A 15,740-nucleotide genomic window follows, 5' to 3' on the forward strand; every position below is an offset into this window, starting at 1 on the left:
CACACACACACACACACACACACTCATTCACACACATTCATATATCTTCAGAATGTTAATGGAAAAGAAAAAACTATGTATTGATTTCAAAAATTGTCTTTGCACCAAAATCAACTTAGCTTGGGATTCCATTTTCCATAGACTCCTTGAAGTGCCCTTGCAGGCCTCGCCACGAGGGAAGCCAATGGGCCAAGCCCTAATCTGGGCCGTGGCTGGAACGGGTGCTGGGGTCCAAAGGTCGGAGCACCTGCCATTTGGCTGTTCCAGGGCAGAAGGAAAGGGAGTCCAAGTTCAGGAGGACTGTGGCTTCACTCCTCACCTGGCCCTTGACTGACTGGACAATGTCCACCCACACTGAGGGGAACCTGCTGCAGCACATGGACTGCAATGCCATGGTCTTCTGCACAGACTCACACTCCCACCGATGAACCCTCAGCAAGGCCTGACCCACTGGCGAGTAAGTTCACACTGTGAAATGAACCTTGCCAGGAATGCCAATTATGTGTAGGGGAGCAAAGATAGCCCGAGCCCAAGCCATGGAGAACAGGTGTGTTGGATCCACACTGACCTGGCTCTGGAAAAGGGGGCACATTTGCCATCTTACCAGTGCAGGATGCCAGGTGACAACTGCTGAGATGAAAAAGGATGAGGGCTGGCTGGTGCTGTGGCTCAACAGGCTAATCCTCTACCCAGTAGAGGAACGCACTAGCATCCCATATAGGTGACAGTTTATGTCCTGGCTGCTCCACTTCCCATCCAGTTTCTTCCTTATGACCTGGGAAAGTAGCAGAGGATGGCCTAAAGCTTTGGTCCCCTACACACATGGGGGAGACCTGGAAGAGACTCCTGGCTCCTAGCTTAGGATCAGCTCTGCTCTCTCTGGAATCTCACACCAACACTCCGCCCCCACGCAAGGCATCCTCATATGTGTGGACCACACAGCACAGAGCTGGGAGAAAGAAACCAGACATAAGCCTATGGTCCAATTTCTATGAAACACAAAGAGATACAGTGAATCCTTGCTACGAATACCCTTGGTGAGTCAGATTTGCAAAGGTGGTGGGGAGGGGGTTCAATTTACAAAAGTTAGCCTGGATCTGCACAAAACTACACACATTTTCCATAAACCTTTCTTTCAAAGATTTATTTTTAAATAAATTGCCACTGAGAAGGGTCTTTTTCCGTCCAAGTAAAGTAGTCATTCCTGTGGAGAGGCGATCACCTGTTTGTTGGCCAGAGTGGTCAGCACTGGGCAGGCAGGAAGCACAGGATGCTGTTTTGACAGGTGACTGATGGGTCGCTGACTTCCGTATCTTCAACTCCACCAAGGCTTATCTAAATACTGAGGAGATGGGAGAGGTTAGAATCCATATCCTAACCCATCACCCTCGCTAGCCATCTTCCTGCTTCCCCCTTGGGAGAGCTGGTCTACCTCCATGAACTGACAGCAGGTGTGGCCAAGTGGGACAGGAGAAGGACAGGTGAGCCTAGGACACCAGTGGCCTTAGAAAAGTGTTAACATGTTGGTTACTCAGTGGCGCATTTTTTCATGGTTCTGTAATTTGTTGTTGTTGTTGTTGTGGCTGTTGTTCTAACTCATACCAGTTGTTGACCTTGTTTCATGGCTTCCATTTATGGAAATGTGTAGTGATGGAGTACTGGGGTCTACCATATCCAGATGTGGGGGTACAATGCAACATGCATTCCTGTTTCCAAACAAAAGATAGACTCCCAATGAAACTGTTGGACATGTGAAGACAATGGGATGCTGGACTGTCTGACATTGTCTGTACCAGCAATATTGGGGTACACTTAAATAAGAGACTGATGGACTCCTTATGAAGGGTTATACCATTGTAGCAATATGGGGCAAATCTGTCAGGGGGTGGGAGTTTGGGTGGAGGAATCTTAGTCTATACGAAATTGTACCACAGAATTAAAAAATCCAAAATAAAGATATAACAAAAAAAAAGAAAGAAAAGAAAGAGAAAGGAATAAGATCCCTCTCTCACTCACAGTTCAAAGCTCCCATGACCACAGTGGGTGACAACATTTGTTACATTGACCCTTTTCCTTGTGGAGGACCTGTTGAGTGCCTTGTAATATTGACAGAACATGATTTGGAGCAAGTTAGAATTTAACCTGCACACACATCCGCTCTTACATAATGGCCATATTCTTTGACCCGGTGATCTATTCCAATAAATTTCTGCCATGAAAGGGATTAGAAAGGGAAGAGGGAGGTGAGTGGAAGGTTAACGTGTGAGTGGCCATGGTCACTTGGATGTCTCAATGAATATTTTCTTACGTATGTAGGGTGTAAAAATCAAACTCAACTTGCAAATAAAACAGCAAAACACTGTGACAAATATTAGATGGTGTGGAATGATACACTAAGAATGTGAAACTTGTTAACAGACTGCAAATGTGGCCGTGAGTCACATTTTCCCTTGGCCCGAAGCTCTAAGTTTTCCTACAATTGATGTGATGGGAGGATACCTCAAAAAGCCCCTGGAATGAGAAGATGGGTTTGCTTTGGTGGAAACATCTGGCAATCACGCATAGTGTCTGCATCACAAGTGTTTCTAAGAAGTCTTTGTCCTTTGAAATGTTTGTGCTTCTTGAAGTTACCTGACTTTTCACAGCATGTTCTCTGTGAACGTGTTTCATAAGCCACTGTAAATCTTTACACCTGATTTTAGCTCTCTGTTTTACAGTTCCTAACCACATTGGGCGGAGGGCTATTTCGCAGACAGGAAATCACTTGGTCAGTGGGCAGGGTGGTTGGTTCACAGGGAGGGTTCAGGGAATTATCTGGTTGCCTTAGCAGGTGTAAAACAAATCTTCGTCTACCTGTTGGTCTTGGGGCAGGCTCTTTTCTATAACCCATTCATCCTGTCTTATTTTTCACCTACTCCTAATCAATCTAATGTTTATCTTACACAAATATGTGCTCTACTCTTGAAACCATTTTTATGAGAAAAAAAAGGAAAAATTAAGACAGAGAGGGGAAATGAGAGGAAAAGAGCGTGTAAGAGGCGTGTAAGAGGCGTGCCTATGTGCGGCCTCGTGGGGACCCTGCCTCGGCACAGCTCCGAGTGCATTGCAGAATCAGATCCACCTGGTCACCACAGCTACACCCGGGGACGGCGAGGCCAGTGAGTCATGCCCAGCTCTATGGCCACTGCACATGGTTATGAAGTGCTGGTGCATGGTTGCGTGCCAAAGGCCCATTATATAAAGAACGCAGGCTCAGGGAGTTATGTGAGCACTTACTTGGAGGGTTTCTTTTTGAGTCACTGCTCAAAAGAACTCCCAGAGAGGAAAATCCACTGGGGAGGAAGGAAGAGGTGTTTTCACAGGGGACTCTGAACATTCCGTTGTAAGTCTCTCTGGAAATCTCTTGGAATGAGGTGTTCAACATTATGGACAATGTAATGTTCGGAGCTGAACTTGGATCTCTTTTTACTTGGTTGCCAAGAAGTTCATTGTTATCAATCTACTGGATCATTTCCCAAATGCCCCCATTGGCTGGGAATGGGCTGGTGTTCAAGTTGAGAACTACAAACTCAACCCAGAACTCCCACAAGGGAGACAGGTCCCTGGCACCCATGTAGGAGACCCAGAAGGAGTTCTGGGGTCCCGACCTTAGCCTGGCCCAGCCCTGGTCATTGTGACACTCTGGAGAGTGAACTGACACATGGGAGCTTCCCTCACTTTCAAAGTAAAACGAGAGAACAAACAAACAAACAAAATCAATCTATTGGCCTAACAGTCCGTGACACCCAAAAGCTGTATGATTCCAATTCCAGGGCCTACAAAATAGATTGTATTGGGACACAGTCCCATGGATTGAGTTTTAATTCCCTAAGACTGCCTGGGGCAGTAATAGCATACTTGAGGGCATGTGACCACGGGTTGGCTAAGCCTGAAATATTTACCAGCGCGTCCTTGGTGGGAGCTGCGTGAGCCCCGACCCAAGCCTTGCACCAGATGACCCGTTCATTCCCAGGGCTCCCCAGCTGCTCCCTCCCCCTCCGTCTTACTTGTGAGGGGAACACTGCTTCCATTTTTTGTCTTTGTTGTAGTTTTTGGTCAATGAGCACCAGCTCCGGTCCAAAATGTAGTCCTCCTTGGTGCACATGTGGAAGACCTTACTTTTGAAGAAGAAGGGAAAACTACACTGTGGAGGATCTGCAGAGAAAGCAGAGCACAGGAGGGGAGCCGTGAGCGCGGGAGCAGGGCGGCGATCATCACGCAACCACTCACAGCAGGCGGTAAGGAGAGACAGAGACAAAGATCTTCCATTTGCTGGTTCACTCCTCAAGTGCTTGCAACAGCCAGAGAGGAGTTGACCGGAAGCTTCTTCCGGGTCTCCCACGCGGGTGCAGGGTCCCAAGGCTTTGGGCCGTCCTTCACTGCTTTCCCAGGCCACAAGCAGGGAGCTGGATGGGAAGTGGAGCAGCCGGGACACGAACCGGTGTCCCAGCACACGTAAGGTGAGGACTTCAGCCATAGGCTACAGTGCTGGGTCCTGCCTTTCAAGGTCTATGTGGGCAAAAAGCTGAACTAAGACACGGAGCTGAAAATCCAACCTTGCAAGTACACTGCCAGGGGCCAGGGACACACTGCTAGGCTAAAGACCCACTCCAAGCCACAGTTTTTTTGTTTTTTTTTTTGGCCATGGAATTTGGTTTTCCCAAGCAGTTAAGAATAAGTGGAAGCATCAGGAGGTGAACTCAGTGCTGTCTGGTGGGAAACCAGCACACACGCAGCCGCTTCTTGGGTCCCAGGAAGGTCGGATGCTCACCGCTGGATGTGCAGTAGCGCCACCTGCCCTGGAACTGACTGTCGAGGGAACACCAGTGGAAGTCGCTGTGGACGGAGGTGCAGCTGTAATGCGTCACGTCGCCGTAGGTGAACGGAAAGACGCAGGGGTGGGAGGAGAGCTCTGGAAAACAGGGCAGGCACGGATGGAGTGTCATGGACCCTGCGCCCTCCACATTCCCACGCCACACACTAGCCGTCTCTCCCTGGCCCTGTTGACAATAACCATCTTACAGCCTGGAGCCTGGTGCAGGCTGCACCTGCTTTCCTAATCCCAGACTCTGGGGTCCTCCTGGTCACAGCCTCACTCCATTAGGAAAAGGAACTCCTGAGCCTGCCCAACTTATCTCCTGGACATCCTGCCAAGCTGCCCACTTCCCTCTCTCTGGGGCCCCTGCCTCTTGCCCCATGACAACAGGAATTTATTTCCCAGTGTTCCTCATGTACCCCACACGGTCACCAGCCCACCAGAGCCTGCTGCTGTGTAGCGGCTGATGTCAGCCACCTGATTGGTGCCCCAGCAGCATTCAGCTAACAGCGATCTGAACTCCACCAGCAGCTGGAACTCCACCAGCGACCAGGTGGGAAGGGACTTTCACTGGGAGCTTGGGAGGTGGAACCCAGACAAAGAACCATCCGTCCTGCTGGTCCATTTGATTTGACCAGGAGCAGAGACAGAGCAGCAGATCCCAGACAGGTAGTGCGAGAACAGGGTGGATTTCACAGCCCAGTCAGCCCCCTAGAGCTGAACTGGGCTCCATTTTGCCTAGGAAGTAAAGGCAAGAGAAAGGACTGAGCATACGCTGAGCTGGGAGTGAACTCATTTCTGACTCAGTGAACAGCAACAACGTGGCATCCTACAGGTTCCACCCAAGACAGGTCTGGGTAGCCCTCAGACCTGACGGCCAGCAGATCAAGAACTGTAGTAGTGATACGTCAGGCACCATTTTGTACACTGTGGCAATAGCTTTAGGACTGCAGGGGACAACAGTGAACTGTGCAAGTGCTGAGCTCGCGAGAACTCACTGAGTTCCATGGATTGCACTGGTCCCGCAGGTAAGTAATACCGACTGTGGCATCGTACGGGTCAAAATAGGTCCGTGTGGCAAACAGACCTAACAGCCAACAGGTTCTGGCAAGATCAGTGACACCAACAATCTAGCTATATAGGACACCTGGTGTCTCTCTAATCCTGGGACCTGCTCCAACCGGAAGTGGGAGAAAGGTTGTACAGACAAAGGTGCAGCCACAGCATGGTATCACAGGAGGTGGAGATTGGTGAGCCAGGAGTTGGGGCTACGGAGTTCTTTGTGGAAATCTAACCTAAGAACCCAGACCTGGAAGGAGTCCAGTTGCTGGAGGGAGTGGCACAATTGGCTTCAAGCCAAGAGTTGTGTACCAACTACAAGAAGTGGGTGGCACAGCTTAGAAACCTGCCCCAAGGAGAAGACTGCTAACCAGAAGTACAATGACCAAGAGCAAAAGAAGAAACAAAGGCACAATGAATATTACTGAAAACTCCCCTGCAAAGGAGCAAAACCCTATGCCAATCTCAGAGTTAACTGAGAAGACATCGAGAAAATGGGGGACACAGAATTCAGAAAAGTCATTTCAAAGCTTCTGATCAACAATGAGAAGCACATACAAGAGTTCAAAGAATTTAAGGAATATTTTACACAAGCAATAGCAGCAATAAAACAAATCAAGGCTGATATATCAGAAATGAAGAACACAGTAGAGCAAACTAAAAGTACAGTGGAGAGTCTCCAAAATAGAATGAATGAGGCAGAAGAAAGAATCTCAGAATTGGAAGATATTTCCTGTCATCAGGGGGAAGCAAACGAAAAGCTGGAAGCAGAGCTGGATCAGGCCAAAAAAAGTATTCAAGAATTGAAAGACACTATTAAGAGGCCAAATATAAGAGTTATGGGAGTCCCAGAAGGTGCAGAAAGATGAACTGGTTTTATAAATATATTTAATGAAATAATAAAGGAAAATTTCCCTAATCTAGAGAAAGAATTGGGAAACAACATCCATTAGGGGCACAGAACTCCCAACAGGCCTGATCAAAGTGATCTTCGGGCTCGGCGTGATGGCGTAGTGGTTAAGGTCCTTGCCTTGCATGCACCGGGATCCCATATGGGCGCCGGTTCTGGTCCTGACAGCTCCACTTCCCATCCAGCTCCCTGCTTGTGGCCTGGGAAAGCAGTTGAGGACGGCCCAAAGCCTTGGGACCCTGTACCCGCCTGGGAGACCCAGTACCCGCCTGGGAGACCCAGAAGAGGCTCCCAGCTTTAGATTGGCTCAGCTCCAACCGTTGCGGCCGCTTGGGGAGTGAATCATCGGACGGAAGATCTTCCTCTCTGTCTTTCCTCTCTGTATACCTGCCTTTCCAGTAAAAATAAATAAATCTTAAAAAAAAAAGTGATCTTCACCACGACACATGATCATCAAGCTCTCTTCAATTGAACATAAGGAAAAGATTCTTAAATGAGCACATGAAAAAAATCAACTGACATATAAAGGAATGCCAATTAAACTCACAGGAGACCTCTCACAGGAAGCTCTACAGGTCAGAAGAGATTGGAGTGACATATTCCAGATCCTAAAAGAAAAAAATTGTCGACCTAGGATTACATATCCAGCAAAGCTTTCTTTTGTCTTTGAAAATGAAATAGAATTCTTCCACAGTAAAGAAAAGTTCAATGGACAGATCTTACAGCAGAGAGATGATGTCACAATCCAGCTGTTAAAATGAACGAACCAGAAACCGAACAACTACCTAAGCAAACGTCTTTTTCAGCACGTTGAGCTCAGAGAAGCAGAGGGTGGCAAGGGTTTGGCAGAGGCCAGCAGAGGGCACACGCTGAAAATGGAGTTGGACTACACGAGGGAGGAGTGTGTTGCACTGTGACATCAGCTCATGACAACAGAGCTTTCAGAATTGCTCAGGGTCCGCAGTTTATATGTTCTCACCACGAACAGATGGTGAGGTATGTGGGCGATGCCTCCGTGAGTTAGCTTGAAAATGTAGAATTAAACCATTGAATACACATACACATTTTTTTTATTAATTATTTTGCATTATGTGACAGTTTCATAGGCTCTGGGACCCCCCTACCCCTCCCCACGCCCCTCCCCCCTGGTGGATTCCTCCACCTTGATGCAGTATTATAGTTCAAATTCAATCAAGATTCTTTCTTTGCAAACATATACCAAGCATAGAGTCCAGCTACTTATTGTCCAGATGGGTTGAACAGTTTTTTGGGAGACCATTTCTGATCTGAAGTTAGAGCTGGTAGAATATCATCCCAGTCAATTTACAGTCCCAATATAACATCAACAGCAATTTGCAACATTATGGAATTGATATGTTTTTGAGTAACCAGTATGTTAAAAAAAAATGCAAGTTCTTAACTACATCCTATGATTAGCTCATTGACATTTCAATTTTAGTTTATATTCAGGACCGGCTGCTATATACCTTAAAATGGCTCTAAGGTACCATTCAGCTGTCTCGTGTCTATTTCATTTTAGTATTTAGCCATTTGTTGTGTTGAAGTATAATTTTGCTGATCTTGGCAGATTTTAGGATAATCTAGACTGGCTTGTAACTCTAACAAGATATTTGTCGACATTTAAGGTGCAGAACATTTTTTGTTTTTGGGGGGGTGCATGAAAATCCTCAACACCATGGTAAGGAGTGACTAATCTTTGTGTCCCACCCAGCGAGGCATGAGCCAATCCACGCCAGCTCTTTCCTGTCAGATTCCAAGCTCTACTTTCTGTTGTTTGTCTATTTATTTTAGGATTTTTTAGTTTGTATGATTGTTTGTTTGCTATGTGAGGTTTTCGGAGCTATCCCGATGGTCATTGCGAGGGAGAGTGGGGGTCCAGAGGTGGAGCCAGGCTCGGACCAGAGAAAGCTCTCCTCCCTGGTCCCGAAGGACGTTTATTGTTCTTCTGTGTCTGCGGACCGCTCAGGGCTTCTGGTTGTCTTTCCGATGACGTTGGTTTCTGCACAGTAGTGTTTGGACTTCTTCCATTCCCTGCGGAAGCTCCGGTTGGGGGTGGGTGACCTCAGAGTTCTCGGCCTCTGAGGGCATCCAATTCCCTGTGGCCTCCTTGGCATTTGGGATATAGTCCTTGTTGCTCGTATTAATAGTTTGTGGTGAAGGTCTGAGAGTCTTCATGGTTGGGATCCAAGCTTCCTCCTTACCACCTGCTCCACTCTGGAGTGCCCCCCTGCTCCACGCACATGACCTCCTGTTAAGAGGTTGTCAGGATCGCTCCTGATTCCCCCCTCATGCATTGGTATAGTAGTTTTATTGTTGTTTAGTGCAGCTTTGAGTCTGTTGTCTATGAATTACCAGATTTGATCTTGATAGGCTATATAGTACTTTTTCCTCACTCTTTTTATGGTCCTGAAAGACTTCCCTGCACCCCCTCCCCATTACAGGTTAACATAGCGTATTGAGAGTGTATTAGGTTTTACAGTTTTTCGATGCAGATCTTAGGCAGTCTGACATTAATTGTTGGTTTATAGATTATATCGCATTATCTTATTGCATTGGATACAGGTTGTTAGAGATTGCACTAATGTTACAATATACAGGTACTATCTTCCAAGTTGTCATCTTTTCATCTCAGATTAAGGCAAACACGTGGTATTTAACCTTTTGGGATTGGTTTATTTCTCTTAGCATGATGGATTCCAGTCGGGCCCATTTGGCCACAAAGAACTGCATTTCGTTTTTTTTAATAGCTGAGTAGTATTCCATAGAGTAGATGAACCATAGCTTTCTTATCCAGTCTTCTATTGATGGGCATTTTGGCTGCTTCCAGGTTTTTGCGATTTACACATAAACATTTGAAGATGTAGCTTTATGCCAAAACATATTCTACTCCCTGGATATATGTGTTGAAAATTCCATAGACAAATGGAGTTATGAGGCTGAGTTTATTTTGGAGCCCCCCAAAACTTGAAATCCATACACGTGAGGACAATCTCCAAAAAGGTTACAGAAAATGCATATTATTTTAAAAAAACAAGCATAGATTTCAAGGTGGGTTTTTTTTGTGCTAAAATAAGTTTATTTTCCCCCTCCTCCGAGATTTATTTATTTTTATTGGTAAGGTAGATTTACAGGAGAAAGATCAGTCTGCTGCTTCACTCCCCAAGTAGCCACAATGACCAGAGCTGAGCCAGTCTGAAGCCAGGAGCCAGGAGCTTCTTCTGGGTCTCCCACATGGATGCAGGGCCCCCAAACTTTGAGCCATCATCAACTGCATTCCCAGGCCATACGCAGGAAGCTGGATGGGAACTGGGGCAGCTGGGACACATACCAACACCCATACGGATTTAGCCACTGAGCCATCACAACAGGTCCATCTTTTTTTGTTGTTATTGTTTTGTTTTTAAATATTATTTTCCAAAATTCACTTAAAAAGCAGAGAGACGAGATCTTCCATCCACCGCTTCACCCCCTCACTGTCCCTGACAGCTGGGGCTTGGCCAGGGTGAAGCTGGGAACTGAAAGCTTCATCTGGGTCTCCCACAGGGCAGCAGGGACACAAGTCCTGAGTCATGACTGCTGCCTGGCATGATGGCTCACATGGCTAGTCCTCCCCCTTGCAAGCACTGGCTTCCCATATGGGCACCGGTTCGTGTCCTGTTTGCTCCACTTCCCATTCAGCTTCCTACTCATGGCCTGGAAGTCAGGAGAGGACGGCCCAAAGCCTTGGGATCCTGCACCTGCGTGAGAGACCAGGAAGAAGCTGCCGGCTTCAGTCTCAGCTCTGGTGGTTATGCCCATTTGAGGAGTGAACCAGCGGATCTTTCTCTCTGGCTCTCCTTCTCTCTCTTTAACAAAACTCTGCCTTTCAAATAAAAAATATTTATTTATTTTTAAAGAAGCTGAGTAGCTGAAACTCAACCCCGGTACTGTGATGTGTGTGGGAAGCAGCTGCCCCAGGCGTCGCTTCCCTGCTGTGCTGAACACATGCCCTGGAAGTTTGTCTTTTCATTGAACATCCCACCAACTTTTTTTTTGTATCCCCATGTACAATTTACTATGTTGCAATTGCAAATAAAATGTAAAACATTAATGAAAACCTCTCCTCCCCCAACGGTGAAGTTAGTTGTAACAGAGAAGGCACAGTGTTTTTCGGGGGGGGGGGTGCACCTGTGTGCCTGACTGCCCGGGGTGTTGAGGTTCCTGTACCATGTGGCTGTTGGGACCTGGGTGAGCCCGTCATGCTGAAAGACGAGCCAAGGAAAGGGTCAAAGGGCAGAGAAAGACAGGAACATTCCAGAAGGCACTATTGTTGAAGGGGTGTAGGCTGACATCAGAGACGACGACAAAACAGAGATGATCTCCTTACCTGGTTTCGGAGGGTTTAAATGAGTAATCAAATCTGAAAGAGAAAGATAAAACGGGTGAAATGTAGGTTTTCTGCTACTTCATGTCCACAAAATACCTTGAGGTTCATCCTGCCAGCAATTGGCTCTCTTGTTGTTGATGAAAAGGCAGCCCCACATCTGGATGGTAGAGAAACATTCCCAGTCGGGGCTGGCGGGAATCTTCTTGCAGGGCCAGGATCGGATGTGACTCAAGCTCTGGCTTTTCTCTTCCCTCGTCCCCAGCCCATGGCATTCACATCCACCCATCTGCTCCACTGTCTAAACCACACCTGAAGAGACATCCTAGAGGGAATGCTGACATTTGCTTGGGAACCAACAGCACGGCCGTGGATACCTGCGGCCCTCGGCACGCGGGCAGGGAATCCGAGGGGCTGAGGTGAGGGGTGATTTTTAAACGCTGACATGATGAAGCTTACAGGAAAGATTTTGAAAGTCGCCATCTTTGGCCACACAGATGCACCACTGGGGTGGTACCAGTGTGCGGTGTGGCATGTGGTAAGTAAGCGGGTGTCTTTGCAGAAGTACTTTCTGAGTGTGGCTGTGGCTGTGGCCAGCTCAGGGGTGATGGCTGCTGTACCCCGCCAATCATGGGGGGACCCTTCATAAGCTCCCTTGTTCCTAAAAAAGATTTGTTTATTGGTATTGGAAAGGTAGATCTACAGAGAGGAGAGACAGAGAGAAGGATTTTCTGTCTGCTGGTTCACTCCCAAAGTGGCTGCAATGGCTGGAGCTGAGCTGATCTGAAGCCAGGAGCCTGGAGCCTGGAGCCTCTTGCGGGTCTCCCACGTGTGTGCAGGGTCCCAAGACTTTGGGCCATCCTCGACTGCTTTCCCAGGCCACAAGCAGGGAGCTGGATGGGAAGTGGAGCAGCCAGGACACGAACTGGTGTTCATATGGGATCCTGGTTCATGCCAGGCTAGGACTTTAACCAGTAGTGTGCTGTCCCCCTGGTGTTTCATCCTCTTTCTGGTTAGTGTGGACAAGGCACTACATTTCGATTCTGTTGGCTTTCACAGGGCTGGAGATCAAAGGATACCTATTGGCTTTGACCTTGAGCCAGCCTTGTGGGAGGAGAACCTGTTTGCTCACTGCCAGAAGCTGGCGTGCTTTAAGGATTTTTCAGTTTTTCTCACTCGCTGCCAGGCCTGCTGTGCAGAGCCGCTGTGTTGCAGCATTAACATGGCACTGCCTCCCTCTGACCTCCACAGAGCCCGTCTCTCTGTAAACACCCACACCACTGTGTTTTACAGGCACAATCCTGCTGCCCCAAAGAACTGAACTGGCCCCCATGGCTGTGATGCGCCGGAGCCAGGCTGGGCTGAGCCCTCGGGCTGTGTGCTTCTCCGTGGGCAGCCAGATCTCAGGGACACGCTGTCTCCATGTTGATAATTTCTGTGCTCAGGAGAGTCTCCATGGCTGCTAGCCACGACTGGGCAAATGCCATCATTGGGTAAACTTTTTTTTTTTTTTTTAATTTTTTAAAGATTTTATTATCATTGGAAAGCCGGATATGCAGAGAGGAGGAGAGACAGAGAGGAAGATCTTCCATCCGATGTTTCACTCCCCAAGTGAGCCGCAACGGGCCGGTGCGCGCCGATCCGATGCCAGGAGCCAGGAACCTATTCCGGGTCTCCCACGCGGGTGCAGGGTCCCAAAGCTTTGGGCCGTCCTCGACTGCTTTCCCAGGCCACAAGCAGGGAGCTGGATGGGAAGTGGAGCTGCCGGGATTAGAACCGGCGCCCATATGGGATCCTGGAGCATTCAAGGTGAGGACTTTAGCCGCTAGGCCACTCCGCCAGGCCCCATCATTGGGTAAACTTTAACCAAAAGGACTTTATTTGGCTCATAGTTCAAGGTGGAGTGACCACAGCTGTGGGTACACTTGTTGCTGACAAAGTCCCGAGCAAGTGTGTTTGTGTGTCCTGGTTGTCCTCTTCAACCACAGGGGTTCCGCTCTGACAATCACACTGAATCACCTCCCACAATCTAAACTTCACCTTCACAGGAGGTTTCCAGCCTCTTGATCCCTCGCACGTGGCTTAAAGGTCAACCTTTGGCTCAGCTGCAGCCAAACCACGGCGCTTTAGCATTGCCGCTGACGTGTGCCAGGAACTTGACTGCTCTGCGCTTGACCTTCCTTGCTTTGATGTAAAGAAGCTAATTCTCGGGTTTATGGCATCATCACAGATCATATTTGTGTATTACAATTCTATTTTGTGATTATTTGAGAAGCAGAGCAAAGGAGGAAGAGAGCGGGAGAACACACACTCCCATCTTCTGGTCAACTCCAAATGGCTGCGATGACCAGGCTTAGGTTCTGCCAAAGCCAGGAACTGGAAATTCGATCCAGGTCTCCCATGCAGGTGGCAGGAGCCCAGTTCCTTCAGCCAACACCAAGGCCTTCCAGAAATTTGTATGAGCAGGAAGCTGGCGGTGGCAGCTGGAGCTCCAGCTGCTGGCAGCTCCAGTGCCTGGGACTGAAACCCAGGTACGCTGATGTGGGACACGGCTATCTCACACATCAGGTTGAACGCCGGCTCCTGTTACTACTGGACACATCCTCTTGACCTTCATTGTGTAGGCATTTGGTACAGTGATCAGCATGCTGCTCAGGTCAGCCTGAGTCCCTGGCTTCAAGTCCTGGCTGTACTTCCCATTCCTTTTTCCTGCTAATAGACCCTGGAGGGCAGCAAGTTGTGGTTCAAGTCCTTGGGTCCCGGAGAGCCACGTGGGAGACCCAGATGGGGCTCCTGGCTTTGGCTTGGTCCAACTCTGGCTCTTGTGGATATTTGGGGAGTGAATCCCTGAATGGAAGGTCTCTGTCTCTTTCTGCCTCTTAAATAAAAAAAAATTTTTTTTCCATAAAGGACGAGTAGAAGCTTGGGAGAGACTGCACACTTAGAACCACAGAACTCGTGATGGGTTCTGGAGACTGTGCTGCTGCCAAGCTGATCGTCCGTGCAGGGGTGCATGGCAGCCACTGCTGACCACAGAGGACCCAGGGCACTCCGTCATGGCCAACACCAGGACGAGTGTGTCCACTGGAGGATTTTCTCTTTACCCAATGGTAGGCATCTCTTGGGCTCTGCCAATAGGATGGCAGGTCTTGACCGTCTTTTTATCCTCATTGGTTGAACTTCTGAGACCTTCTCCAGTCCTTTCCTGTGTGGTTGACCACACAGCCATGGACGCAGCTCCTTGGTCCAAGGCCAGGGTCAGTCCAGCTGACCTTTACCTTTACATTGCCAAACATGGCCACATCACCACTGGCTTTGTCTCTCTCTCTTAACAAAGGAGAGTGGTGTCTGCTTACTGCTTATTTTGCTTTCTTAATACTTGTTCTTGGAAACCTTTGCAAAATTTTATATACCAGGGAATGTTCAAAAAGCTCTTTGAGGGGGGTGCTGGTGCAATGGTTCAATAGGCTAATCCTCACCTTGCAAGTGCCAGGATCCCCCTGTGGGTGCCAATCCTGTCCTGGCTGCTCCAATTCCAGTCCAGCTCCCTGCTGATGAACTGGAAAAGCAGCAGAGGACAGCCCAAAGTCTTCGGACCCTGCACGCACATGGGAGACTCAGAAGAAGCTCCAGGCTACTGGTTTTGGGTCTGCTCAGCTCTGGTTGTTGCAGCCACTTGGGGAGTGAACCAGTGGATGGAAAATCTTTTTGTCTCTCCTCCCTGTAAATCTCCCTCTCACGTAAAACTAAATAAATCTTTTTTAAAAGGAAAAAAAATTCTTAGAGAATGTGCATTATAAGGGGGAAAAATCTATTACACAGATTTCAAATTTTTTTGCACCCAAAGAAACAAATTTTTACATTTCATCTAGGTGTCCATCTCTTCCCCCTGCTTAAAGATTAGAATTCCTATTACATGATTGAGAAGCCTAAGGCCTGGGAGTCAGGCCAAGTCCCTTGCCACATGGTCCCTTGCTCCAACCCCCAGCGGGAGGGAGGCCATAGGCGTGCAATCCTGGGCGCTGCAAATCCTCAGCTGCCCGCCAACCCCTAGGACCATGGGGATGTGTGTGTGTGTGTGTGGGAGTGTGGTGGCACAGCGCGCCCCTCTGTCCACTGGACAAGTCCGCCTCACAAGTCCGCCTCACCTGCCTTCAGCCGGAGCATACAGAGCGCCAGCCCCAGCCAGCCCAGCCAGCGGCCTAGGCTGTGCATTCCTTCCGAACGCCTGCAGCCCGCACGCTGTGCGGCTGCCTGAGGCCTCCCATTTTATAGCCTCCCCTGCCCCTCCTCCTCCCCTTGAAGCACTTTCTTCTCCTTCCCCAAACCTCGAGGGCATTTGGAGGGTGGGGTGGGGAGGGTGTGCCTGGGTTTGCATCGTCACCCTAACCTGGGCACCTGGGTGAGACTTTGAAAATCCTCAGGCCCCATGCAGGGCAGCAGAGCCCTTCATGTGAATGTGGTGTGGGCCAATGAGGAAGAGAGAGAGAGAGAGAGAGAGAGAGGAGTCAGGTGAGGAACAGGTGGTCTTG

The 15,740-nt window shown here is 48.6% G+C and overlaps 1 protein-coding gene across 2 annotated transcripts; it reads right to left on the reverse strand.

Moving 5' to 3' along the window:
* Positions 1–1,127: 1,127 nt before the first annotated feature.
* On the reverse strand, positions 1,128–15,469 carry LOC101517937 (binder of sperm protein homolog 2-like). 2 transcript variants are annotated; one of them, XM_058674568.1, is made up of 6 exons: positions 15,357–15,469; positions 11,212–11,244; positions 4,811–4,951; positions 4,047–4,194; positions 3,277–3,332; positions 1,128–1,342 (listed from the first exon to the last, which is right to left on the reverse strand). In XM_058674568.1, the coding sequence occupies exons 1-6, from the start codon at positions 15,421–15,423 to the stop codon at positions 1,332–1,334; spliced, it is 456 nt and encodes a 151-aa protein (XP_058530551.1). In that variant the 5' UTR covers positions 15,424–15,469; the 3' UTR covers positions 1,128–1,331. The 2 variants fall into 2 exon arrangements, with proteins under 2 accessions (XP_058530551.1, XP_058530552.1); XM_058674569.1 differs by lacking the exon at positions 3,277–3,332.
* Positions 15,470–15,740: the final 271 nt, after the last annotated feature.

This window comes from Ochotona princeps, chromosome 16, assembly GCF_030435755.1.
Source record: "Ochotona princeps isolate mOchPri1 chromosome 16, mOchPri1.hap1, whole genome shotgun sequence".
Taxonomy (NCBI): Eukaryota; Metazoa; Chordata; class Mammalia; order Lagomorpha; family Ochotonidae; genus Ochotona; species Ochotona princeps.

Bases quoted from the DNA above. Each gene is read 5' to 3' on its own strand.
- LOC101517937 (XM_058674568.1), bottom strand. From the start codon at position 15,423: ATGCACAGCCTAGGCCGCTGGCTGGGCTGGCTGGGGCTGGCGCTCTGT. The intron at 11,245-15,356 runs GTGAGGCGGACT...TTTCTCTTTCAG, and splicing joins TATGCTCCGGCTGAAGGCAG to ATTTGATTACTCATTTAAAC. The intron at 3,333-4,046 runs GTAAGACGGAGG...CTTCCTCCCCAG, and splicing joins AAGCAGTGTTCCCCTCACAA to TGGATTTTCCTCTCTGGGAG.